At 37.0% G+C, this 26,596-nt stretch overlaps 1 protein-coding gene across 1 annotated transcript in view; it reads right to left on the bottom strand.

Annotated features, from left to right (window-relative positions):
* The window catches only part of P3h2 (prolyl 3-hydroxylase 2), a 153,888-nt gene that overhangs the window by 24,705 nt on the left and 102,587 nt on the right, over positions 1-26,596 (bottom strand). The window contains exons 2-8 of the mRNA XM_048346956.1: positions 15,639-15,791; positions 14,761-14,950; positions 8,360-8,491; positions 6,024-6,166; positions 5,057-5,146; positions 2,767-2,807; positions 1,380-1,474 (exon numbers count right to left, since the gene is read on the bottom strand). Of these exons, the coding sequence (XP_048202913.1) occupies positions 1,380-1,474; positions 2,767-2,807; positions 5,057-5,146; positions 6,024-6,166; positions 8,360-8,491; positions 14,761-14,950; positions 15,639-15,791 (844 nt within the window). The remainder of the gene's footprint in view (positions 1-1,379; positions 1,475-2,766; positions 2,808-5,056; positions 5,147-6,023; positions 6,167-8,359; positions 8,492-14,760; positions 14,951-15,638; positions 15,792-26,596) is intronic.

Below are 26,596 nucleotides of genomic sequence, written 5' to 3'. Positions count from 1 at the left end.
GGTTTTTTTGAAGAGCCCCATCCTTTTTTATCCACTGCTTTCATGTCCCTGTCACTTCAATTTAAAGTATATCTTTGAGGTAGAGATGTAGTTCAGTGGTAGAGTACTCGCCTAGCATGCAAAGTTCCTGTCTTCAATCTCCAGTGGCTGAAAATAGTAGAAAATAAATATAAAGCCCTGCTCAGATATATACTCTCTAAGTATCTTTTATGAACGAATCTAATATCCCATGTGAGCTACTTCCTCTCCAACTTCCCTGAACATGCAATCTCTCCGATATCATCTAGCACTGATTAACAGACAATGTGATAGAAGTTCATTCTATGACCTCATTTGGTCTCTGGTTTTCAATTCAGGACGTGTGGGGATCCTAAAGTACCAAGGGAGTTAGAAGTGGGTGCAGGAAGTATGAGCAGATGGTATGTGTAGAGAAAGCTCGATATGAGAAAAAATTTAAACAACAACAAAACCAACTGTATCTTGTGTTTGAGTAAAGGCACAGGATTCTGAATATTTGAAGTTACCCAGTGATACTGTCCAGAAACAGGATGAGTGTGCCTACTCTTTAGTGTCCCAATCTTTACCACTTCCTGAAATCCTATTAACTTCCCCTTGGTATGTGCCCTCTGATCTATAACTAAAACTTCCCAACTGGGCACGAGTGACTCATCCTTGTAAATTTAAGAGGCTGAGATCTGAGGATCATGGTTCAGACAGCTTGGAAAGGAAACTCTGTGAGACTCTTACCTCTAATTAACCAGAAAACAAAACAAAACAAAATAAAACACAACAAGCCAGAGGTGGAGCTATGGCTCAAATATTAGAGCACTAAGCTTGAGCAAAACAACAACAAAAAAACACAGGGATAGCTTTCTGGCCCTGAGTTCAAGCCACAGGACTGGACGAAATGAAATATAAACAAACAAACAAATAAATAAATAAATGCAATCTTCCCCAAGCTAACATGCATTTTCTGACCCATTATAAACAGAAGCTGGAGAATATTTTGCTATTTAATTTGGTCTGTCATTAACCTCTTCCTCACTCTTTATGGCATATAAATCCATATCTTGGGCTTATTTATATTGTGTCTGAGTAATTCTTTTTCCACCATCACTGTGTCCACAAGGATGGGATGACTAAACAACCCACAGAACTCTTGTGGAAAACAGAAGGATTGAATGGAACACACTTTGCCAATGATATAACAATAGGAGAGCTTTTTTTATTTTAAAAACTCGCTTTCATTTGATCAGCTGCAATGGTTTGCTTGTATTCTTATTCTTTTTCAAATGGGTCCTGCATTAATCTAAATGAGAACCCAGGAAACCCATATCACCCTCTTCCCATCTTGTGAGAGTAATCGTACAGGTACTTACCTTCTCTCAGGTCTCGATCTATGTTTGATGATGATTTTTTCCTCATTGACAAACCATGTACTTCTGCCTCCTCTGTGTTCACTCCTGAAGGAACCCTGTCCATTCAAAAGAGTTGATATAGTGATTTTCCATTGAACAAAGATGTTCAAAGGCAAAAAATACTACATCTGAATAGTCTAGGATTCTGTGTTGTACATTTCTGTTGTACACAGTGCACTTGTCTTTCTAAATCAAACTGAATATCCCTGCCTCCATGTAGTTCTGTTTCTGCAATGAATATGTTCCATTTCACTGCTCTAGATCTGCTTTGCAACCCTCATTACATCCATTGTGTCTATGCCTCACCTACCTTTATAACCAAATACCTTCCTAATGGGGCAGGGAAAAGTGACCATGTGAATCTTTGTAATTGTACCCTCAACATGGGGTGCTTAATTAAGTAATAATTGCATTGAAATGAAATGTGTCCAAATGTAGAAGATATTTGTCAACTATTCTTAGAAGGAAGAAACAGATTGTGTTCTATTTTGCAAACATGTATGTATATGTATATGTATACGTATATGTATATATACAAACATATAAACACACATATTGGACAGAAACAAATATGCATATGTGTTGTTAAATCTTAAAATAATCTCATGCCACCCAAGGCCTGGGTCTTTAAAAGCAAATGGAGCTCTGTATATCAGTTTGACAATAAAAATTAAAAAAAAATAAAAAGAAAAAAAGAAAAAGGGGGAAAAATAAAAGCAAATGGAGAACTTCATGATTCTAAGTCATTCACGTACCTGCCACTCCCTGTGGTGAAACTCTAAGCAAGTCCCTTCCTTTGATAGGACTTGTTTTCCAGGTTGAAAATGGATAGAATGGACCATTTGATCTCAAATATGCTGTAAGTTTGAGTCACTAAAATGGTATAAACTGACTTGATCATGTTAAAAATGAGTTCTTTTTTCTTAATTCAGCTAGTGATGCCTAACATTTTAGCTTGCAGAAAAATCTCCTTAACTCATTGAATTTCAAATCAATATAATAAAGGAATTCACCATCAGAATGAAAAAATCTATACATTGTTTTCCATTAATAAATCAACAATAGCATCCACGTTTTTCTGGTTTGGAGTCACAGAATGATAGCATTCAGAGCAAAGCTGATCAAACTCCTTCATCTGAGAAAAAAAAGACCCAGCAAGAAAGATGATTAAGGTAACATAAAAATAATTGGATGAATTGGGACTAGAAAAGAGAGTTTTAAATTTTGAGCTCAAATCCCTTAAGTATATTTTACCCCCAGTTGAAGAAAGCCAAGTTCTGTATGCCAACATCTAACTCTTAATTACTTCTTCTTATTAAAATGGAAAAAAGGGTAATAGGGCGCTCACCAATTCTCGTCTTGTCGTCCCCCATAGCTGTTCCAATAGTTCTGTTTTAAGTTAAGAAAAAAATGTAAATCCATCACTAACATGTCACTTACAGAAATAAAAATACATTTAAAATAGTCAAGAGACCTAAAATAGTTGGAAATTTGTGTTTTACATAAAATAATGAAAAGAAAGACTTTTGAAAGAATAATGTAATTTTGGAAAGTACAAAATGAATTTAAAAGTAGCTGCAATTAACAATGGCATCTGTCCTTTCCCAAAGGTTACTGGAAATGTGGTGGCAGAGCCCTACGTATGAAACTGTAACCCCTCTGCACACCACTTTCACAATAAAGAAATAAATAAATTAATAAAAAATAGAAAGAACATTCAAAGATCATTCAACCTAACTGTTTTATGTTTATGAGTAACAAAAATAGAAGAAGAATGGCCTGAAGTAAGTATATGAGATGTTTTCAGGTCTCTGGGATTACACAATTTTCAAAAATAGAATGTAGGGGTAAATGTATTATATGTGTGAAATCTGTGGATGGGAAGGTATGAGGGAAAGAAGGTGTGTTTGGGGAAAAGACAAGGAAGATTGAATAATGTTGAAATAAAAGATTTGCAACTATTTAAACTGAACAATAAGACCTGCCAGAGGTGCTATTTCTCAGAGGGAATGGTGTGTGCATGTGGCGGTGGGGGGGGGGGGGATGGGGGGTGGTGACAGTTGATACAGGGATGAAATTGATTGGAATACAGTGTGTTGGAATAGACTGGAATCACGTGTTGAGATGTAACAATGAAATGTACCCCCCCATAACTGAGATAAGCCAATGAAAACAAAGATAGATTGAAGGTGTTACATTAAGAATATTATCTTAAAATAATCTAATTGTCTAATAAAATGTGCCAGAATAAACAGGTCATAAAGACAGTAGGAAAACCGTGGTGCAGAATGAATACACCATAAAAAGTGATTTCATTCATATACCAATATTCAATATATCATGAATAGTATATAAGGAATAGATTCGCTAAGTGGCAGTTAAATGGACAACACATATGTCAAGGTCATTTAAAGGGGAAAATAATGCTGTAGGTAAAGGAATATTCTTATTGGTCATAAAGTTGTGCAAGTTAAAATGACACAGATGTGTCCATTTCTTTGTAATGTTTGTATAGTACATGTGATTTTAAAATGTTAGTTGTTGCTGCTAACAAGTTAGTGTTAAACTGGCCCTTTTGTTTATTCCTAGGAATGGCAAAAATATCAAAACAATTGTCTCAGAAAAGCAGTTTGTTCCAAGAACTTTAAACCACATAAACCTCATATCCTTTGATGGCGGAGTATTAGGTCCTGAGAATTTATATTAACTTTATAGTTCAATAGACAGGAAAATTCTTAATGCTTTGCATATGGTTGAAAACAAAAATAATTCAGAGTTCCAGCGATAGGTGAAGAGTTAATTATTGCACATGGACTTTCCATATGTTGCTAAAATAATTTAAATATTTGTACATACATAGAAGTTACAAGAGCGTCTTAAATAAAAATGAGAATAAAAATCCATCTATAGCATTGCACCAGCTCTGCAGATGCTAAGTCTTCATAATAACAATAACTGGGAGAGAACATGGGAAGGGAAAAGACAGCATGTGATGAGTGTTAGCTGGTGTTTTCTTTTGTAAATGCATGTTAAGGATAAAAACTCATTAAGTGACTCTTGTCTGTAATCCTACCTACTCAGGAGGCTAAGACCTAAGGATCTCAGTTTGAAGCCAGATCAGGTAGCAAGTCCTTAATACTTTTTAATCTTTAATTAATTAAGAAAAAGCTAGAAGTGGTGCTGTCATCCAAATGTTAAGGCACCAGGTAGCTTTGAATGAAAAAGCTAAGGGAGAATGCTCAGGCTCTGAGTTCAAGACCCAGTACACACATACTCTCTCTCTTACACACACACACACACACACACACACACACACACACACACACACCACAAATGACATTAAGGGAAAATATGAAAGACTGAATCCCAAATAGGGGGAAATAAAACCACCCTGAAGCAAATGCAATCATATACAAAAACCTTCTACTGAATATATTTGTTTGGGACCTCATTGGTATGGAGATGTCACGTACGGGTATTAAGTAAAACTCCTCCCACATTAGTTTTAACTCAAGAAGAATATTAGACTCTTCAGTAAATGGGGATGCTAAATTTTAAAAAAATAAATGAAAATTTCTTTGAGAAGTTGTTTTATTAAATGAAACAAAAATATCTTCCTTTTCCCACTTTGCACTTACTGGTTCTGTATATGAAAATCCCAGACCCTCGGCAGCTGACTTTATCAGTTCAGATTCCAGTTTATGACGTTTCACAAACATCATCAAGTCCTAGAGAAAGAAATAAAATTTATATCATACAGCTAAGAAACGTAAGTATTCAAATGAAAATAATTTTCATGAGATATTGACTAATGAGCTGAGTTGTCCCTGTGTTAACTAACACCTTTCCACAAGACAGCAGGTATAAAAATGAGTGGAATAAATACAATTTGAAAGAATTAAATTCTAGAATCTTTATTAATTGTTCAATACCTTTTTCTTTTCTGAGCACCGATAGTTCAAACCCGAAATCTTGGCCACTCAAGAGGCTGAGATCTATGGATAGTGATTCCAAGTCAGGCTAGACAGGAAAGTCTGGGAGACTCTTCAAACTCTTTTCTCCAATGAACCACTACCACCGCCTCCAACAAAATGCTGGAAGCAAATCTGTCGCTCCAGTGCAATACTTGAGTGAAAAAGCTAAGGGACAGCACCTAGGCCCTGAGGTCAAGTCCCCTCCCCCCAACAAATACCTTTTAAGAGCAGTGTGTTTATGTGTTTGTGTGTGTGTGTGTGTTTTTCTGGTCCTGGGTACTGTCCCTGAGCCTCTTTGTGCTGAAGGCAAGCAATCTACCACTTGAGCCACAGAGCCACTTCAGGCTTTTTTGAGTAGTTTATTGGAGATATGAGTCTCACAGGTACTTTTCTGCTTGAGCTAACTTAGAATCACGATCCTCAGATCTCAGCCTCCTGTGTAGCTAGGAATACCGGTGTGAGCCACCAACATGTGTGTGTGTGTGTGTGTGTGTGTGTGTAGTCATATATGGATATGCGTGCATGCACACACACACACACACACACACACACACACACACACACACACATACATCAATTCTTTCTAAAGTGCAGAGCAGAAAGGACCTTGGTTCCAGAACATTGGTCTCACCTCTCTGGGCTCGATGAATGCTGGGTCCACACTGTCCTCCAGCAGACTCTCATAGTAGTCCACATTATCGAGCACATCCTCGTCTTCTGGATGGAACAGAAGGTAGGCCTTGGCACACTCCAAGGCCTTCACATATTCACCAACTGAAAGGCCAAGGAATTGCAACAATAGCATCAGACTAGGTCTACCCAGAGACGCCACCTTATCTACTACTTACCCACTTTGGAGAAACAGGAAAAGAAGGCTTATATATTTGGACTCTCACCAATGTGAATTATTCCTATCGGACTAAGTTCAAAAAGTTAATTTTAAAAGCCATATGGTGTGTCTGCTATCTATTAATGTCAATAGTAATCAGGAAAAAATGTGGAAAATAAGCTGACCGTGAGTAAATTGAGCAGAAACACTTCACAAATGAAGGCGGAACATGATTTCAGGCATTCAGAAAAGAAGACATTTTGTCAGTGTTGGTGTGGGATGTTTTGCATAAACCATCAGACTTTCTCCTTGAAAATACTTGCTAATGAGTTTTGTAAATGCAAAGAAATAGAAGGCTTGTATGAGTTCATTCTGCTTTGTTTCTCCCTGACTTTGGATTAAGACAATATCCTGACTATGCCCTTCTAAAACAATAAGGTACTTGCTGTAAAGTTAGTTGCAAATTAGTACGTCCATGGCAATTTTCTTTCAGAATTCCCCAAATACTGTTCCAACATTTCATTATTCAACTATAACAGCCAACTACTAAAATAAGTAATCAAGTTTCAACCATGCTATTTCTATAACTTCAGTTTTGCTAGAGTGTTGTTTAGTTCTTGCAAAATGGATATTTATATATATATTTAGCTGTTGTGGACAGATTATAAAAGGTTGCATTTTTCAAATAGGTCACCACACCGATTTTCTTTTTTAAAAAATCTTCCCCTAAATTTGTGTGTGTGTGTGTGTGTGTGTGTGTGTGTGTGTGTGTGTGTAACTCAGTGACTCTGATTTTTAATTAGAATGCTAACAACCCTCTCTCTCAACTCCTTTGCATTCACTGCTCATGACAAGCATGGTATATAATTTTCTTTATCGCCAGGAAAATGAGTAATGTTTTACCTTTGGAAAGGGAAAGGACTTGCCAAAGTAGCTTTAATACATTGGCTGACACTTTTTCTTATTTTTACTTAGGAAAGGAAGTAGTTTCTTTACTATTGACCTCTGCATAAGGTGCAGATGCTGGGTGGTGACAGTAAGAGACAATGAGAAACACAGGGATCAATTATCGACTGCTGAAAAACTAATTGATTTTCAGCAAATCACTTGTCTACACAATAAAGATGTAAGACATGACAAAATTAATCTCAACAACCAGAATTTTATTAATTGCTTTCAAGCAGGAAAGATGATCCTCCTCGACTCTTTCTCAACAAGATAAATCAATATTGAGATACCAATTTTTATCCCATGGTTTGAGGATTCTCTAAACATTTCATAATATATTCTGAAGGTTAGCCACAGAAAAATGGACAAAAACTTGGCAATATCTCTGAAAACAGCAAATGAGTAAATCATCAAACCCAGCAATTGCACTTCCAGATACTTATACTATAGATATTTGTGTGCAAATGTGCAATGACACACATATCAAGCATCATTCATCTTGAATGTTCATTGCAATAGCCAAGATAATCAGCAATGAAACTGCCTTTTGACATGAGGACATATATAAATCATAACACGATAGCAGGCAGATATGAATTAAAGTGGATGGTAATGATCTCTTGACACTAAGTTGAGCTATGTAAAATTGCTAAAGTTTAATCATTTTTACCTAAGAAGATAGTAATTCCACAGGCCTAATTACTTTAAAAAGTAACAAGGGTAGTGCAAACAATATGTTGATTTTTATGTATAATGTGTGTAACTGTTTTATATGTGTAACTGTGATGTATGTATTCTATATTCTATGTACAAATAAGAAACCACTTCATGGAAATAGGAAAAAGAAGAAGGCTTATATATTTGGACTTTCCCAATGTGAATTATTCCTATCAAATTAAGTTCAAAAAGTAAAGTTTAAGACACACCATATGGTGTGTCTCGTAAGATAATTTGCTGAATATTTATTGTAGTAATAAATTCTGTATTTTGCCCATTTGTGGTGTTGCCTTCTGCTTTTCTCATCTAGAGCTACAGTGGGTTGAAAAGTGAGAAAATGAATTGCATGAAACTATATTAACTTGTTGATAAAGGAGAGAAAAAGCGAAAAAAGCAGAAGATTGGCAAACATGGGCTGTGTACAATGGTGGAAAGCAGCCCTCACAGGTCGTTGTGGATGAGGGACACTTTACCTCTGTAGTAGGCAAACTGTAGGTAATCATAATGCAGTGGAAGGAAGTTCTCAATTGGCGAGAGGCGGCCGGGGCGAGTGGCCAGTTCCCTTACACATTCATGCTGACACACCAGCACCTGTACGTAGTGATCTGAAAGATAAGAGCAGGGGTGAGGCCCCCAGGCTGTTCAGAGGTACAGAATGACTGCCACTGTACCATACCCCCCAAAAGACCTGAAGATCACCAATCTCTACCTGGAAGCCTCACACTGACCTAACCTGTGATTACTGGAGTAGCAATAGATCCCACAGCCTCTTGCTCATGGTCTTTTCTCTTCTCCCCTCTTCCTCTCCTCGTTACACTTTTCCTACCTCTTCTGATAGTCTACCACACCTGTACCCAGCTGAACATGGACTTCCTTATCTCATAACTCTGAGCTTCTTGTTGGATACAGTAGAGGAACTGAGAAGCCTGAATTGAGAATTGCAGGTTCAGATAAGAATGTGAAGAAACTGTTCAGAGAATGGTTTATAGTCTCTGGTTTACATTGAAGGTTCAGGCAGAGAAGTGAAACCTAAAATTCAAATGCTCCTTTTCCTGTTCAAACATTTCTAGCCAGTCTTTCCTAAATGGGAATCTTTCTTTTTAAATCATTATTTCTTGGCATCCTAGTCTGCCCAGTTTACATATCAGTCCATTACCTGATGATTACATATTCCAGTACTGAAGACAAGTATATTTTTGAACAAGACTAGTAAAGTAGGGAAAGGATGGAAGTTAAAGAATGAATAAGCGTGTGTGTGTATGTGTATGTGTGGTGTGTGTGTGTGTGTGTGTGTGTGTGTGTGTGTGTGTATCTTTTTCTCCTGGCTCCTTTTTTCATGGCTCTAGGTCTTTGCACTTATAGACAGAGTGAAGTTGTGAAGTAGAAGGACTTTCCTGTCCCTTTAACTCTGTCTAGACTACATCTCACCAAACTATGGGCTGAGAAAATGGCCCAGGGGAGAAAACAGCTCCTCCCTTTTGCTCAATATTGATTTTTACAATGAAGATGGAAGGAGTCCTTTTCAGGGAAAGAATGGTGCATTCATGCTTGGGCCAAGCAGATTCCCTTGAGGAGGGTGATAAAATAACTGACTCCATGGCTGTACAATTTAATTTACCACCACTGCGTTCTTTCAAGAGGGTCTCTGTTTAGTCAGAGCTCTGCTTGGCTGTAGTTGATGCGGCAGAGAAACTCTAGGGCCCAACAGGAAGAAAAGGTGTATTTTCCGGTGTGTGTGTGTGTGTGTGTGTGTGTGTGTGTGTGTGTGTGTGTGTGTGTGTGTATGTGTGTGATGAGCCAGTTTCATGAAGCCAGGTTAATCAATTTATATAGCCACAGCTAACAGAATAGAAATCCCATCACTTTGTAATTCCATTTGGGGGATGCAAGGGACAAATGATTTCTATTTATTTGATTAGCATTTTACAATTAAACTACTGCTTCATTTCATAAGGAAACAACAAACAACCTTCAATTGTTTCGTAGTATGCAACTATTTATACTTCTTTTTACCTTCTAAGACACATTTCGTTTGATCCCAAATGACAAGCAAAAGGGAAAAGAGAAATATATATCTACCCCCCATTTTGTCAAAATCTGAGAGAACATAGTTTTCAAAGCAGACTATAAATAATAGCAAATTAAGAGGGATAAAATTATGCCCTTCAAAGCTTCATCAGCAGAGGTGGTAATAAATTTCACCATTCAGCAGCCTTTTGTCATTTTCAGCAACATGTAAAGTCTATTCCAACTCTAAAATTCAAATACTATGTCTTTCTCATGCATTCTGTACTTTAAATGCCAGTTTTTCTCCTAACTTAGATCATTTTGAATTTAAAAATATAAGAATTTACACAGTGAGACTTGACACATTACTTTTTATTAGCTGTATTCCTTGTCTGCTTTTTATCTCAAATATTGGGAAACTAATATGCTTTTAATAAGTTTGAGGTCCAAGACACTTGTGTGGGAACTTTTTTTTTTAATATTTCCTTCCTATTACACTTTGGGAAATTTTCGGATTTCAAAGAAGTTTTATCATATTTCTTTAATTGGTAATATTTGGTTTGGACTTAGCAATTATGACTTTTTTAAAAAGCAATTTTTTCTTTCGTTGAAAGCTGTAATGGTGGTGACAGAGGTGGTAGTGGTGTGTTAAAAATAATAAGGAACTTAGCCAAGTGCCAGTGGCTTTTGCTTGTAATCCTAGCTACTGAAGAGGCTGAGCTATGAGGACTGTAGTTTGAAACAGCCTAGTAAGGAATGTCCATATGATTCTTATGCCCAATAAAATTACTAAAAAAATGAAAGAATTAAAGGAAGGAAGGAAGGAAGGAAGGAAGGAAGGAAGGAAGGGAGGGAGGGAGGGAGGGAGGGAGGGAGGGAGGGAGGGAGGGAGGGAGGGAGGGAGGGAGGGAGGGAGGGAGGGAGGGGAAAAGCCAGAAGTAGAGCTGGGCTACATGGTAGAGTGCTAGGCTTTAGCAAAAGAAACTCAAAGACAGTGCCCAGGCCTTGAGTTCAAGCCCCAGAACCAACACACACACACACACACACACACACACACACACACACACACACACACACACCATACAAACAAAAAAAGTAGAGAGAGGAAGAAGAAAAGTTAAAGAAAAGGAAAGAAAGAAGGTAAGGAAGAAAGAAGAAAGACAGAAGAAAGAAAGAGAAAAGGAACCTGCTTTGAAGGCATAGCACAAATGGCAGAGCACTTGCTTAGCAAAGATCCTGAATTCAAACCCTACACCTCCAGAATAATGATGATATGAATGAAAGTAACAGACCTGAGTTGGAATATCTCTAGGTTTTCTAGCAACCCAATGTGTTGCAGTGACCTTGACCATCATTTGTGGAAAACGTCCTGTTAGTTTCCTACAATGGACCTGGAACACTTGCCAGAACTGTACCATGGACATTCACAGAGGCAGTGTGGAGGTGGCGGGGGCGGGGAGGGGGGGAGATGTGACACCAAGGAAAAAACTACAACATAGTAAGACCATGTAAGGAGAAGCTAGCCCATTTCCAAGTAAATGATTAAACACACAGAATCGTTTGGTCAATGAATTTAGGCACTGAGGGCTGAGCACTGAAGAGACAGTATTGTAGCCATGTAAACCAGGAATAGATGTTTAGGTTTGCAAGGAGAAATGAGTGTGGCATCTCGAAAGAATTAAATTAGGTGAAGAAGGTATGCATTGGGAAAAGGGAAGGGGAGGGAAGGAGATCATACACATGAACACCGGTAAAGATTTGGCTTTTTCCAAAGTGGAATCTAACCTGTGAGGGAGGGTAGTTATGTAGGTCTGTTAGTATAGTAATTTAGCTCTATGTTAGGAGCCAAATCTGGATTCTACACTATGAGCAGCAACTGTAGTTCAGCTACAATATACTACTGAGATGACCCAAGTTCATAGGAAAAGGGAGGAAGAGCCAGGGATTCTAAAATGGTGTTAGGAGGTAAGTAGCAATTGGTTTGGTAACAACAAATCAGATGGGATTAGAAATTGAAGAAGACTGAAAGATAACTTCCTTGGATTGGATTAGAGTTTACTACATAAGTTTGTTTTGGGGAAATAGAGAACAGAGGAAATTGGAGAAAGTAAATTGACTCCAGTAATACTTCTTGGTTGAGAGCTGTTGGATAGTAACCTGGTTTTCTTGACATTTAAGTTTTTTAAAAGTTTTCTTTAGCTCTGTGGGCAAATGTATGTGAATTATTTTAATGGTTCTCATCTGATTCTTGCACTGTTTTATTTTATTCTATTTTTGCATGGGTTAACATAACAGCATTACTAAAACTTGGCATTCGTGAGATATATGATATCATTATAAGCAGGAAGCTTAAAGAACAAGTAGATGTGAACTTGGGACTTCAAACTAATATCAATTGTATAGTAAAGTATGGAAGTAGAAATGTAAAGAAAGGGCTAATGACTTGTTTTTGTTGTTGTTGTTGTTGTTTGCCAGTCTTGGGGCTTGAACTCATGGCCTGAGCACTGTCCCTGGCTTCTTTTTGCTCAAGGCTAGCACTCTACCATTTGATCCATATTCTATTTATGTGATGCTGAGGAATTGAACCCAGAACTTCATGTATTTGAGGCAAGCACTCTACCACTAGGCCATATTCCTAGCTGTACTAACATGTGTTTTACAGTGTAACACACTTCATGGCATTGCTATCTATAGGCTTTGCTGTCTATACCTTGTCCTTAAAGGTTTCTCTTGGTTCATGTTTTTGTTTTTGGTTTTTTTTGGCCAGTCCTGGGCCGTGAACTCAGGGCCTGAGCACTGTCCCTGGCTTCTTTTTGCTCAAGGCTAGCACTCTGCCACTTGAGCCACAGCGCCACTTCTGGCCATTTTCTGTATATGTGGTGCTGAGGAATCAAACCCAGGGCCTCATGTATACGAGGCAAGCACTCTTGCCACTAGGCCATATTCCCAGCCCAATTGGTTCATGTTTTTATTACAACATTTATAATGCATGAAATATTAAAGTTTATCAAAAATGTTGGAATCAGGGAAAAATAAATTGACTCCAGTAATTTGCACTTCAATTGAATATTATTTAATATGTACATCTTTAACAAAATATTGATTGAATAATTCTCTCTGTTCCCTTTCCAGTTGCATAGATCTTTAAGGACACAGCAATGAACATCTGTGGGAAAACTCCGAAGGACAAGGTCCTTCCTGATAGGCTGAGTCCTGTGACACCATCAAGAACATGAATGCCAAATTCTAAGTTAAGGAGAACATCTCCAGCTGACCAGCATCCTCTGGTATTTTTAGGCAAAGAGTGAGAAGATAGATGTACTCATTTTGACTATAGCAACCAGTGCAGCACATCCTGTGTTTGGTTTGACCTATCAAGTGGCATCATCAAGCTCACTCAGAAACACAACTGCCACAGAAAATCGACTACAAATGTCACTCTCTTGAAACTCCATGATGTCAACTGAGCAATTTCTGTGTTCACACCAAAAGACTGTTCCAGGAAGGGCAAACAAAATCCCTCAGGAGCTCCTCCTTCCCACACAGGAAAACTCCTACCCCAGCCCTATGGCCCAGGGCACTCAGTAAAGCCTTCTTTTCATTCACTGGCACAGTAATAGAAAAATCAAATAAGAAAGATAGATACCAAAAGTATCTATCTACATAGTGGTAGAGAGTGTTAAGAGATACAAACATTTAAAATGCTTCGTCTCTTCTAATTGTTATATAAATATAGGTGATTATTACTACTAATAACTAAAATGTTAATAACTAATGATTATTTAGCTTCTTTTACATGAAAGTTGAGTCTGCAAAACATTTTTCAATATTTTCCATGTCTTTTACAAATCAGTCTAGTTTATTTTGTAAGTTGATATGTGTGTGTTTCATATAAAATCTTTTTCTTCATTTTTTTTGCTATGTTTAGAAAAGACTTTCCTCTCCTAACATTATACAAATATTTTCCCAATTTTCTTTCAGAATTTTACTCTTCACACTTACTCTGTTAATACAAGTAGAATTTATTTTTTGTATGTGGCATGCAGCAGAGAACTCACTTCCTTCCATAAATGACTAATAACTTAATCCCTCTAATTACTACATAATATATATTACCTACTGTTTTAAATATCATTTTTATAGCTAGCAAACCACTCTTTTACATAATTTAGAAGACTAGATCAAAGTGTTCAGTACTATATTATTCACAATAATGAAAAATTGAAACAAGGTGAATAATTATCAGTAAAACTCTGGCCAAGCTGGGTGCTGGTGGCCCCAGCCTGTAATCCTAGCTACTCAGGATACTGAGATCTGAGGATCAAGGTTCCAAGCCAGCCCAGACAGGAAAGTCCACGAGACTATTATTTCCAATAGATTATTCAGAAAAAGCCAGAAGTAGCACTATGGCTGAAGTTGTAGAGTGCTAGCCTTGAGCACAAGGAGGCTCAGCAACAGTGCCCAGGACTAGCAAAAATAAAAAATAAAAAATCCGTCAAAACAAATTGTGATGTACTCACATAATAGTCATTACACAGAACAAGGTAAATCTCTATTTACTTACATGAGAAGAAGTCCACATTTTGGTATGCAGAAATACAAGAAAACAAAAACATTGTAAAACAATGCTACAGCAATACCTCGTCTTACAAAAATAATACTATACATCAATGCCTATGAATGAATTGGAAATTTTTGAATATGTTCATCAATCTTTTACTTGTTAGAAATTTATTCAAAGCTAGAATGAAATAAACATAAGAAACTCTCTTACTATTTTATATTCAGTCCTCTGTTGGTGACATATTTTTGCAAAATACATGTACTACTTTTTAACAGAAAAATAGAGAGGAAAAACAAACTTTACCTGCAATGGCTTCATATAGACCAGCTTTGTACTGTAAGTAGTCATACTCCTCAAATCTCTGAGGTCCCTCACATAGAGTTCGACATTCCACATCTTCACTGAAATATTCTCTTAAAGCTTGTTCAAAGTACTTGATAGCCATTTCAAAGTCATCAGCCTCGTAATGTTTCACTCCTGCACTGTAGCTCTCCTTCAAAGAAACAGGAAAGAAAGCATTTGCAAAGAGTAGGCGTAGGCAGCTTTGGGATCACTTTGGAAGGTGGGATGTGTGAATCTTCTGCTGCAGAATGATGATGACGTTTTGCACTGGACCACAAACTGGAATTCCCCTGGGCTCAATTAATTGCACATGAGAGGGGCCATACTGAACAAGTAAAATGAAGTGGCACCTATCATTGCATTTTCCTCCTGCAGACACAGAGACTACTTTCGAATCCTCTTGCTTCTAGGTAGGCCCATAGGACAAGTAAATGCAAAAGAGTAGATCTGGATGCAAAGGACACCTACTTCCAGGCATTACCAAATTCCATCTAAAAACCATCTTTCTTTTTCTTTCCTTTTTCTGTTTCTTTGCTGTTTGGGGGAAGTGCTGGGGTGAGAGATGTCATTATAATCTAGACCTTTGAATCTACTGACTTTCCACTTCTTCTCTGTTTTGAAAACTTCAATTTTAATTTTTTAACTTTAAAAGTGATCAACATTCTCTCAAAGTTTTTAACCCTGATAATTACAATAGTTCATTTGGGATCTCTGAAGGTTTAATCATTATGGAAAATTGAGAATACACTTGACATATCCACTCATAGGAATGTGCTTTGGATCAGAGGAAACTTTGAGCATTCAGTCCATGTGGCAGGGTTAACTGTCCCAGAACTCACAAGGTGTGACTTGGCTTCTCGATCTACCAAATGGAATTCTTCCATGCCAGCCTTTGTTTGGTAATTCTCAATGTTCTGCTGAATTTCCATATGCTCAGGGTTGGCCATGAAAAATGTATGGGCGGCTTCCACTGCCTTTTCCAACTGATTAAGCTATGAAGCAAAAGAAAAGGAGAGAATGAATGTACTAATCTTTGAATTTGATCAATCCATAGTCTCATAGCTTGAAAATGGTAAGGCCAAAAGCCAGCGCAGATTGACTACACACACACACACACACACACACACACACACACACACACACACACACAGGCACAAGTATATACATGTACATTTTATTTGCACCAATATTTATACACACATGATTTCCAACATAGAATATTCAACCTCCATACTTAAGTGCCAGGAGGTTAACATGTGTTTCTGAAATAAAATGTGGGCAATTTTTCTGCTTCAAGTTATATGCTTCTTTGACTTTGATTTCCTAAGACATCTATGTCTTTGAGGAAATTGAATCTAAAATTTATGTTTGCTTCATGACTAATCAAAGCTAAAAACTGCCAGGATTATTCAACTCCATCTCACATTTTCTATAATTTCTGTCTTATTTACAAGTAACTATTGTATATACAATCAAGTGTATATTGCTGTTCTTTTTGTTCACTTTGCCACGAATCCTGAAATCAGTACAAACACACTGCTTTCCTAAATGACAAATTTGGATCAAGGGTGTGGAATGCTTGGCCCAAGGGCTGTATAAGGCCCATGAAATCATTCAGTACATGATCAGAGAGACACATATGCTTCTTGTATGATTCTCATTGGCTGCATGCAGCCATCTGCCTGTATTGATCATTTTGTATGGCCTACAAATGATGTGATAAATACCCAAACTGCTCTCAACAGAAAAAAAAAGGTTATCTCTCCCTAGCTGTAAATTAGCCCAATGATAAAAGATTCCAAACTCATAACCCTGTCATTAATACAGAAGGAAGGTTTTTAAAAATTATAATCACTGCATAGATACTAACCATAGGTATGTCCTAAAACCACTTAACACAATTCTTCACAAAAAAAGCAATGAGTTATACCTCATAAAATGTCATATCACCATCAACTAAATAGGATTTTGGAAAGGATTTAATTATGCATTATGTGTGACTGTGCTTCAGAAATATTAAGGCATTCAAAAATAATAATATGCAATTTATAAATGATCTATGAGGTTCAAGGATGTGAATTTGCTCCTATTAGTGAGGCATAGAAAGTATAGTTGCCAGACGCAGATCATTTTTGACTACATATGTATGTATGTGTGTATGTATTTATGTATATATATACATGTATGCACGCACATACATACACAGTAGATACTTGTGGGTGGTGAATACTGTCTCCAAGTAATAGTCACACAGTAAGGAAAGAGTAGAGCAGATCAGCACAGTCATACTTGGATTCTGTAGCAATAGACATTAAAGAGGATGGGACAGTTTTATATTTATGTTTATTTTCCTACTTGTATGCCTTGGCTGAAGCTGTTCCACGAATGCAGAGAAACTTGGTGCCTGTCATCTCTTCTTATTGATATGTAACTCATTTATTTGTCATTTTTTCCAACTAGTTTGCACATAAATTAAGTCTATGAAAGGGGGGGGCGATATTAGTACCTTTTAAATTCAAATAGATTCAAAGCATATTGAATGAGAATATGCCTCGTAAACTATATAGCACTAATGAAAAAGTCTCTGAAGTCATCATTCACACTGAAAGTTTAAGATACTGGCTACCGCTGACCAATGTGGTACACATGCTCACAATCTAATGTTGATGAACCTGGTTTCTTGTCTTAAATTTGACCGTACTGGTTTTCGGGTAATGTGGTGCTTTCTTCCTTGATAATTCTATGTGCAACATAATAGTAACCTTCCCAAATAAATATTCAGAAGATTCTCTAACCTCTCACTGAACCATGAAACTTCTTCATGAACTGGCTCTGGCTTTGAAGTTATCTAAAATAGATAATTATTTTGACTGGGAGAATGATACGTTTGTATTTCATTGAGAAACTAAATTCACACACTTGACCTGGATGAGAAAATTCCATATGGACCTGTGTATACTACATTATAATATATTATTAAATGAAGATCATCATAAGGCCATGTGTTTACAAGGACTCAACTAATGATGGGATCACCCACTATTGCACTGACACATGCCAAAAGCAAACCGCATGGGAAGGCAACTAGATTTCCCTTCTGATGTAAGTAAAACAAACCACGGGAAAAAGGGACTTTAACATGAGAGTGATACTACTCAGTACAGAATAAATTGTGAAGCTGGGAATATGGCCTAGTGGCAAGAGCACTTGCCTCCTACACATGAAGCTCTCGGTTCGATTTCCCAGCACCACATATATGGAAAACGGCCAGAAGGGGCGCTGTGGCTCAGGTGGCAGAGTGCTAGCCTTGAGTGGGAAGAAGCCAGAATAAATTGTGAATGCAAAACTTTTAAGGAAAGTGAAATGATTTCACAAGAAGATTGTATCAGACTTTTAAGGGAGGCACAGCCCATGGTGATGCTAGGAAGATGGCTAAGATATGCCTTCGAGAGGCACTGTGCTGTTTCAGTTGGAGTATCAAGACTGAAGGCAGCCCAGAAGTACTACTAACTGTATGTTGCAGTCTTGCTGCATGGGGAAAAAAAATGAATATGACTAAATCAACACCTTGGTAATGTTCAGAAGTAATAGTGTCATGGAGGGCAGAGAGAATTAAACAGGCATATGTAAACACACATTGGCTATTCATATATTCTCAGGGACCATCCAGTGACCACAAAAGAGATTGCACATGCTGCACCAAGATAGTGATGAATTTCAGAGTGGAGATGGGGTACATGTTCTGAGCATGCAGAAGGCCCTGGGTTCAATCTCTAGGACAAAATAGAACAATATTTGAAATGTAAATCTCCAGAATTAGGCTACACTCATTCTAACATAACTCCTCAGATCAATCAGTAAGTCAACTTTTTTTCCAGATGAACTTAATTTACACTCATTTTTAATTTACTATTTTTTTGTCAGTCCTGGGGCTTGAACTCAGGGCCTGAGCACTGTCCCTGGCTCCTTTTCTAGCACTCTACAACTTGAGCCAGAGCGCCAATTCCAGTTTTTTATATATATATATATGCTGAGGAATTGAACCCAGGGCTTTATGTATACGAGGTGAGCACTTTTACCATTAGGCCATATTCCCAGCCCCAATGTACTATTTTGTTGAAAAACACATACAAATCCAATAACTCAACCATATTCAAATTCTTTACTTATTCATTTACCAATGAACATGTATTTTGCAGAAACTCTATTCCAACCCCTGAGATATGCTATTTGGTCAAGTAGACCTAGTTACGATCAGAGGAGAAAAATCGCAAGTAATAATCAGTGATAGTAATTTCTGATTTTTCCAGGTACTATGAATGCATAAATGAAGAAACATACTATTGGTTTCGACAGGAAAGGAGGATTCCTTTGGATACTTTAGTCAAAGAAGATCTCTCTGCAGTTTGAGAGCTTAGAATCAAAACTTGAGAATCCAGTTGTGAAGTGAAGAGGAGAAAGAGCATTTCAGGCAAAATAAAGTCAAGGGAAAGTCCTTGTTTGGAAAAAGCCTTGGCATGTTTTAAAGACAGAGTACAAACTGTGGTGAGAGACTTAAGAAAAGGGAAGGCAGACCACTCACAAGCTATGTCAAACACTTAGAATGTCATTCAGGGGCTGGGAATATGGCCTAGTGGTAGAGTGCTTGCCTCGAAGAATGTCATTCAAACTAAAGTAGAAAACTATTAAATATAATATAACAAAGGATAAGCAACGTCTTACACACACTACAACTAGATGTGCAACTGACTTCTGTAGCAGGTAGGAGAGCACTGGATCAGATCTGAGGCATTTACTTTGTGAAACAAAAATAGGACAGCACAGGTCTGCCACTAACCTTTATTTTCCTCCCCTTTCTTCGCCCTCCTATCATTTTTCATTCCTCTCTATTTCCCCCAGTCTCTTTCCAGAAATGTTTCTGAGCTCAGAAGGTGCATAACACAAAATGAAAACAAGTAAGTTTCCAAAATGTTCCTTCTGTTTTGAACAGGAATGATAAGGAACTAAAATAATTTGACTACGATATTTATAGCAGTTTGTGTCTAACAAAGAGAAAGCCTGGTTTCTAAAACACTAAGACTAGTCAAGACCACTGGGTATTTCAAAAGAAAATGTTTTACATCATTGTTTTTCTCTTCTGATGAGTTTTTGGACAACAAGAACACATGAATTCTAAAATGAGTGATTTCCAGGCTTCCACTCAAACAGTTTTAATAAAAAAAAATTCCTTCTCTATATTCACCTCCTAATTAAGAATTTACAGAAAATAAGCTATCACAATTTTATAAGCTGATGTATTTTTGTCGTGGCCTTTTACTTAAATTTCACTCGTTTCCCAGTTGAGCAAACTTTAGGAAATTTTAGACCACATAAGTGCTGCTTACCAACTGACAAAGTATGCAAGTAGACAGGGACAAAAACCAGAGCAGATTACTTAAGTTCTAAGTAGTATACTAGTTAGCTGAAGACAAAAGAAATCATCAGAGTAAACCTGAACATTTCTTTGTTGAAAGTGTGTGTTCATCTAATGAAGCTATAAGCTATTTATCTTGTCACAAGACATTTTTTTGCATATAGATTTTCACTTGGTAAAATTCTTCAAACTTATTACTCTGAATTCTTGTTAACTTGCTAATTTTTCTTCCTAAAACAAAAGAGATAAATGAATTGATGCTAATTATGAATACATTAAGAGAATTTTTTTAAATATAAGAATTAGAACGAAAATTTAGAAGTAGCTTATTTGACTCACTTGATTAAGTCAACTCTTAAACTATGGTCTTTAAAAAGTTTATAAAGACCAGGTTATTAGATGAATTCTACCTTAATTAATTAAGTAATTGATTAATTCCTAAGTGTTTCTGAAGAATAGACTTGGGTTTTCAGAAAACAGAAAAATTGGCCATATAAAAATGACTTTGTACTTTATTTCCTAATTAACAATGTAACTTTTTTTAATCAATGTAACTTGCAGAAAGACAATATACAGAATTGTTTCCTGGATGAAGAAATATGTTCAGCAAAGGAAAATAAATGTTTCTTCCACTAACAAATTTAGGAAACTAACTTCAGCATATAATGAAAACTACGTAATACCCTATGTTGTCTGTTTTGCCTAGATAGGAAGCATAGAACCAAATTCTGTCTTATTTGTAGTGTTTATATTATGTTGAGTTTCAAATATGTCAAAAAGAAGCTGGCATTTTACCTTTCATTTAAAAAATTATTCCATCGTAAAATCAAGGTATAAAAATATTTGGTTTAATTAAGTAACTCAAAACCCTGTTAGACACAGGAAAGACACAATTTGGTAAAAAAAAAAAAAAAAAAAAAAGATCTCTCTTCATCATAAGGAAAAATTCTAACAAAAATAAAAAAGAAAGAGAAATAAAGAGATAAAATAAAATAAAGGAAAAATCTAGAACACATAGATAGGTGTCTGTGGTAGTAGAAAATAAACTCATCACTGCATTTATGGAATGTTAGCCTAAAATGTAGTCATGGTTATTAGTAAATATTTATAGCTTTCAGAACACTATTTGATAGGATCAAAGGGGAAATTGGATTTCTAAAGGGTAACATTCCCTCTATGGAATAATTTGGAAAGGAAGAATTTGCCTTTGTAAAAATACTTTATTTTGGCAAACTACTTATGCATTTTTCTCCAATTGCTTATGGTCCTGAGTCTCACTAATAGAGTCTACTGTTTTATCTCCCCAGTGATATTATAATCCAGTGCTTATGTTTTATTTTTTTCTTATTCATTTTTTAATTTAAGTAAATATTTAGTATATTTAAGTAGTTGGACAAAGGAGTTGCCATTTAATAAAACAGTTTATGAATACAGTGTATCTTAATCAATGCTACCCATTTTTTTTATTCCAACCCTACCACTTCCCTAAATTGTCTTAGTCTGTAGGATAGGCATGGAATTTTATTACTGACTTTCTCCTACCCCCTTCTTTCTTCATTTGACCACCTCACTCCACTTGACCTCATCTCTTCCCTTTCACGTATCCCTTTTTTCGTGTTTACTTAGTTGGACTATGTGTTAGCCATTCTAAGGAGCTACACTTTCTGAGTTCTCCCCTAAATCTACCATATTTTGGTTAATACATTTGTATATACTTGAATCCCATTCCCAAGTATTTACTTATTTTATAAATTAATTGTAGCTTCCACATATGAGATAAAAAAATGCATCCTTTGTCTCTCTGGGGACCTGACATATTTCACTTAATGGGATTTTCCCCCCTCCTAGGTCCTTCTATTTCTTGGTAAATGATGTAATATCTATTTTTCTAATGGACAAGTAAAATTCATTGTGTAGATATACCACATTTTCTTGATCCATTCATCCATTGAGGGGAATCTGGGATAATTAGATAAACTGGCTATGATGAATAATGCCGCAATGAACATATCCTGGTTAGGATCCTGAAAGTTAAACACTGGTGGTGGACAGTTCTGTGAACCAAGTCACCTCCTGAGCTCATTGCAACAACAGATTTGGTCAGCAAATTTTTCTCAGTAGTCTCTTATCTAAATCTAACTTATCTTTCTGGGAAAGTAGTCAATGAAGAAGCAGAACTTTTAGACAGGCTTTTTCAGATGAGAGATCATTTACAACAAAAACTCTTGATGTTCAAACTAATCAAACTGTTAGCCAAAAATAAATGCATACTTAATTGGAGAAAGTCCCTTCAACCATCTGCAAAATATCAAACTTCCTAACAGAACATTAACCCAAACAGGAATGGCTTCCAGGCAATGGCGTGAGGGCTCTATCTTAATTATGGAATGTTGACCAGTCATCTTGGCCTTGGATCTAAGAAAACTGGTATCTGTGGTTTGTTGATGTGCTCTTGATGCTTTCTATCTAAACACTAGGCCAGGGTACAAATGAACAAGTGAACACGCCTCTTAATCTCAGCAGTCTTTCCAGCACTGTCCCTTGAGTGGTAGAGGATGACTAATAGTTCCTGGAAAGAGAATTAAAGCCAAGACCTCTCTGACATTTGCTTCCCACTACTGTTTTGGGAAACATAACCTTAATTCTTGTTGAAAATTTCTTCTGAAAGTATAGGCTGCCTACTTCGTTATCCATGATTACCAAAGCCTAGGGCTATTGAAGTAGTCATAACCACAATGTATAAAGAATCTTATTAGTGAAATGTTCAATAAAAAATAAACCTATAATCCCCATCTATGAGCATGGAATAGAACTCCTCTCCTAAGCAACCATCATATCAGTGAGAATAATGTATGTTGTCAGGTTTGTTTGTTAATAATAAGAATTTACTTTTGCCTATTGCTCTACAGTTTTCAAAACATTTCACAATACTATTACTAATATTAAAAATAATTAAAATGAGGAGGCCTACGTAGTAGAAATGCAAAATTCTTTAAAAGGATATGTGGTGATGTAGGGGATGGCTATTCCTTTAAGACCTGGGGTGGCCCGTCCCACCTCCTTCCTGTTCCGAAACCGGAAGAGAAGCCAAGCCAGCCCCTGCCTCTTGGTGGCAAGCACATGTGTCCTAATGGGGCCGGCTGACACGGTCTCCGCCTCTTCGGGAAGTTCCGTGACATCACGGTGATGGACACGCTCATTAGCTTGTCATTAGCACCTGGCCAGTCCCTCTCTTTCGTGTGTCATTACTGGTATAAGACTGTTAGCCCCTCCCTTGAATAAACCACAATGTTCATTGAAGCTTCTCCGGGAGCCTACGCGTGCCTTGCTTCCTTGGCGGGGATAGGGAGGAGGAGGGCTTCCCGCAACCAAACACTGACCAAGGCTATGCATGGACCTCGCCCCCGCAGTCAATTCCTACTGGCCAGAGGATATGTGTAAGGGCGATAGGGGACCACACAGTAAGGGCGGACAGGTCCAGGACCTCTACACAGAAGGAGGTAGAGCTTAGCCTGGCATGGTGAAATCCTATGCCTTAAACTCATTGTAGAAGTTGTTGATTATTCTTTTAAAAGAGGCATTATGATACCAACATTTTTCATAGCATCAAATAGAAAATGGTCCTGGGACAGAGTTGCTATTATTAAGCTTCATGGTATACAGACATATCTTGTGTTAACTAATTTATTATGTTTTGTTATTGTCTGGTTTTTCATTATAATTAAGGAGGTAAATGTAGTTTTCCCTTCTTATTTATCATTTAAAACATTTGACTGGCCATCACTTTGCTAGAGCCAAAAGGCACCTCCCTATGTATTCCTTCTTAAAGTTAATGCTTTGTAGCTATTGGCAGCCAAATCACATCCTCTTCCTCAAACACTACAATGTCACTATTGTTTGCAATTGTCCACTATAATAGCTCAATAACAAACTCCTTATGGATTTCTGCTTCTAAAATACCCTTTGAAAATCAGTAGTATGAAACAGCTTAATATATACTTTGGACTGATTTTTCTTGTCCTGTTTGTTTGGAAGAAAAAAAAAACAATTCAAAAGTTTTTTATGTGTCTTGAAACATAGTTCTGTGAACTGATCAAGTAGCAGGCTTAACATGTTTGTCATAAGCAAGAAAGCTGAATGCTGAGACTCAGAGCAAGGGCTTTGTTCCCATTTTTTTTCCATAAGCTCCCATGTTTCCTGAGTGGACTGCGAAAGGGTAAAAAGGGTAAAAACACATCAATAAATTGGACCTCAGGCTGCTGCATGCTGTTAACAGTACTGGAATCACACTGGAAATAGCCTGGAAATTTTTAATGATATGTAAAGGGCTGTTATGATTTCTAATGCTTGGTCTGAGAGAATTTAATATTCCACCCTAACTGTTCCACTGTAAGAAATTAAAGAAAAAACAAACAAGTAAATCAAAAGCTTTTCTACTTTTACTTTTCAGTAACATAAATATGTCAAATTATTCTGTGTAATATAAACATCTGCTCTTATAGAAATTGGAGACTTACCTTGAAAAATATTTCACAATACCCGCTAGAGCTCATATAAAGGAATAAACTATGGCTATAAGCCAAAGCAAAACTGACTCCCAAAACTTCTCCTGAAGGAAATTTCCAGAAGAGTCCAAGGGTTCTTCAAATATTTAACCTATCAAAACATTCAGAGAATACTCCAAACCTGAAAATCCCTTGTTAGGAGGCAATTTGATGATTGGAGTTCTTTTCATAAATTCCTTTGGTGTCACACCTGCACCTTTTTAAGGACTCATCCACAGCAATGGCCTTCAGGCTGCATAGTAAATGCAATATTCTTCCTGTATACACAGGTTATGTATAAACTCAAACATTCTTTGTACCTCAGCCAACAGACTCCCCTCGAAAGAAATTCTAGTCCATCTGAATTTTTCTGAGAATGTTAAAGTTTAGGGGAAAACTATACTTTAGGAAGGAAATGCTGAGGAAGCATGTCTGAATGTATCATTTCCAGTACTCCTGTGACATGCCCTTTGGTCTTATGAATACTGTCTTCCAAAAACCACAGAGGATTTGGGCCGCAAGCTTGTTTAAACTATAGAGTTCCACTCATCCTTTTTATAGGTAAAAGATCCCCCTCCCTCCAAATGTGGCAGGACTATCATTGGAATATAGCTCTTTGATGAAAACAAAGGCTAGAGATTTTAGTCATCATCACCTCAATGTGCCAGTTAAGTTCATATATATTTACAAAATCTTCTTGATCACCTGTCAGAGTACACTGTGATAGACCCAATGCTTCTGAGGATACCAAATAAATATGACGTGACCCAGTTAGGAAAAGAAAACACACAGTTTATGAACATCTACCAATGATTAAGGTTCTGCACGATTAGGGATCAGAGTGTTCTGGTGGCAGGCAGCAGAATGGCATATGTGAAAAGAACTGTGGGGCTAAAGCAACCCAGACAGTTCAGGAAACACCATGGTGCCAAGTGAGGATCATGAAACAAAGGACACATGGGCACTTCAGACACAGAAGAGCTTATCAGAGAGCAACCAGTGTACCATAGCATGGACATAGTCATTGATTGATCTGGTTCGTGTTCGTATGGAAGATGTGAATGGCAGAGTCATGTTAAACCACTTTGAATTGGACTGGACAATGTGGATCTGTGAACACTCATCAGAAACATTCTAATTTTCATTCCTGAAAGAGAGGAAGCAGACCTATCTGTATATGTTTCTATATGTGCCTGTATCTGGTATATTCATAAAAAATATGTCCTCTTTCACTTCAAGAAGGCATTGAAAAATGAAAACTGAACCATGTGAAGTGACAACCCAGCACTTTGTCTCTCAGCAGGGAGAAGGGACACAAGATCAACTCTACAATAGTCGTTGACTTATAGAAACATTAGCCTGGTTATTATAGGATTACCTGGGAGTAAGAGGAGCCTGAAGAAAATGCAAAGTTCTTGGCAGATGCAAAGTTCTTTTTTGCATAAAGAAGCACTAAGTAAAATGAGAGGTCAAATCAAGGGCATCCTTAAAATGTCAGAGCCAGTCAAGTAGGAATATGGTGCTAACCATATTCATATGAATATAAATTAGTATATATTAGGATAATGTTTGTGCTTGATGGAGAAAATTATCATTTTATTTTAAGCAAGGTTATATCTGATATCAAGGGAGGGCACCTACAGAAATAAGTCATGTTAGGAGTGAAGAAACTTGAACTGCGATTTGATGATCTGATCAATTGAGTGCTGAGCAGTGTTTATTGGAGACACACACCCCAGTATTTGTACCTATAGGTAGGTACAAAGTTTTCAAAGTGAGGAAAAAAACAAAGACTATAAATGAGTCAGATGACTCAAACCTTATCTTGCAATGTACTCCA

This window comes from Perognathus longimembris, chromosome 5 (genome assembly GCF_023159225.1).
Source record: "Perognathus longimembris pacificus isolate PPM17 chromosome 5, ASM2315922v1, whole genome shotgun sequence".
Classification (NCBI taxonomy): Eukaryota; Metazoa; Chordata; class Mammalia; order Rodentia; family Heteromyidae; genus Perognathus; species Perognathus longimembris.
Note: the sequence above shows the minus strand (reverse complement) of the source record. Positions and strands in the feature narration are given on the sequence as shown.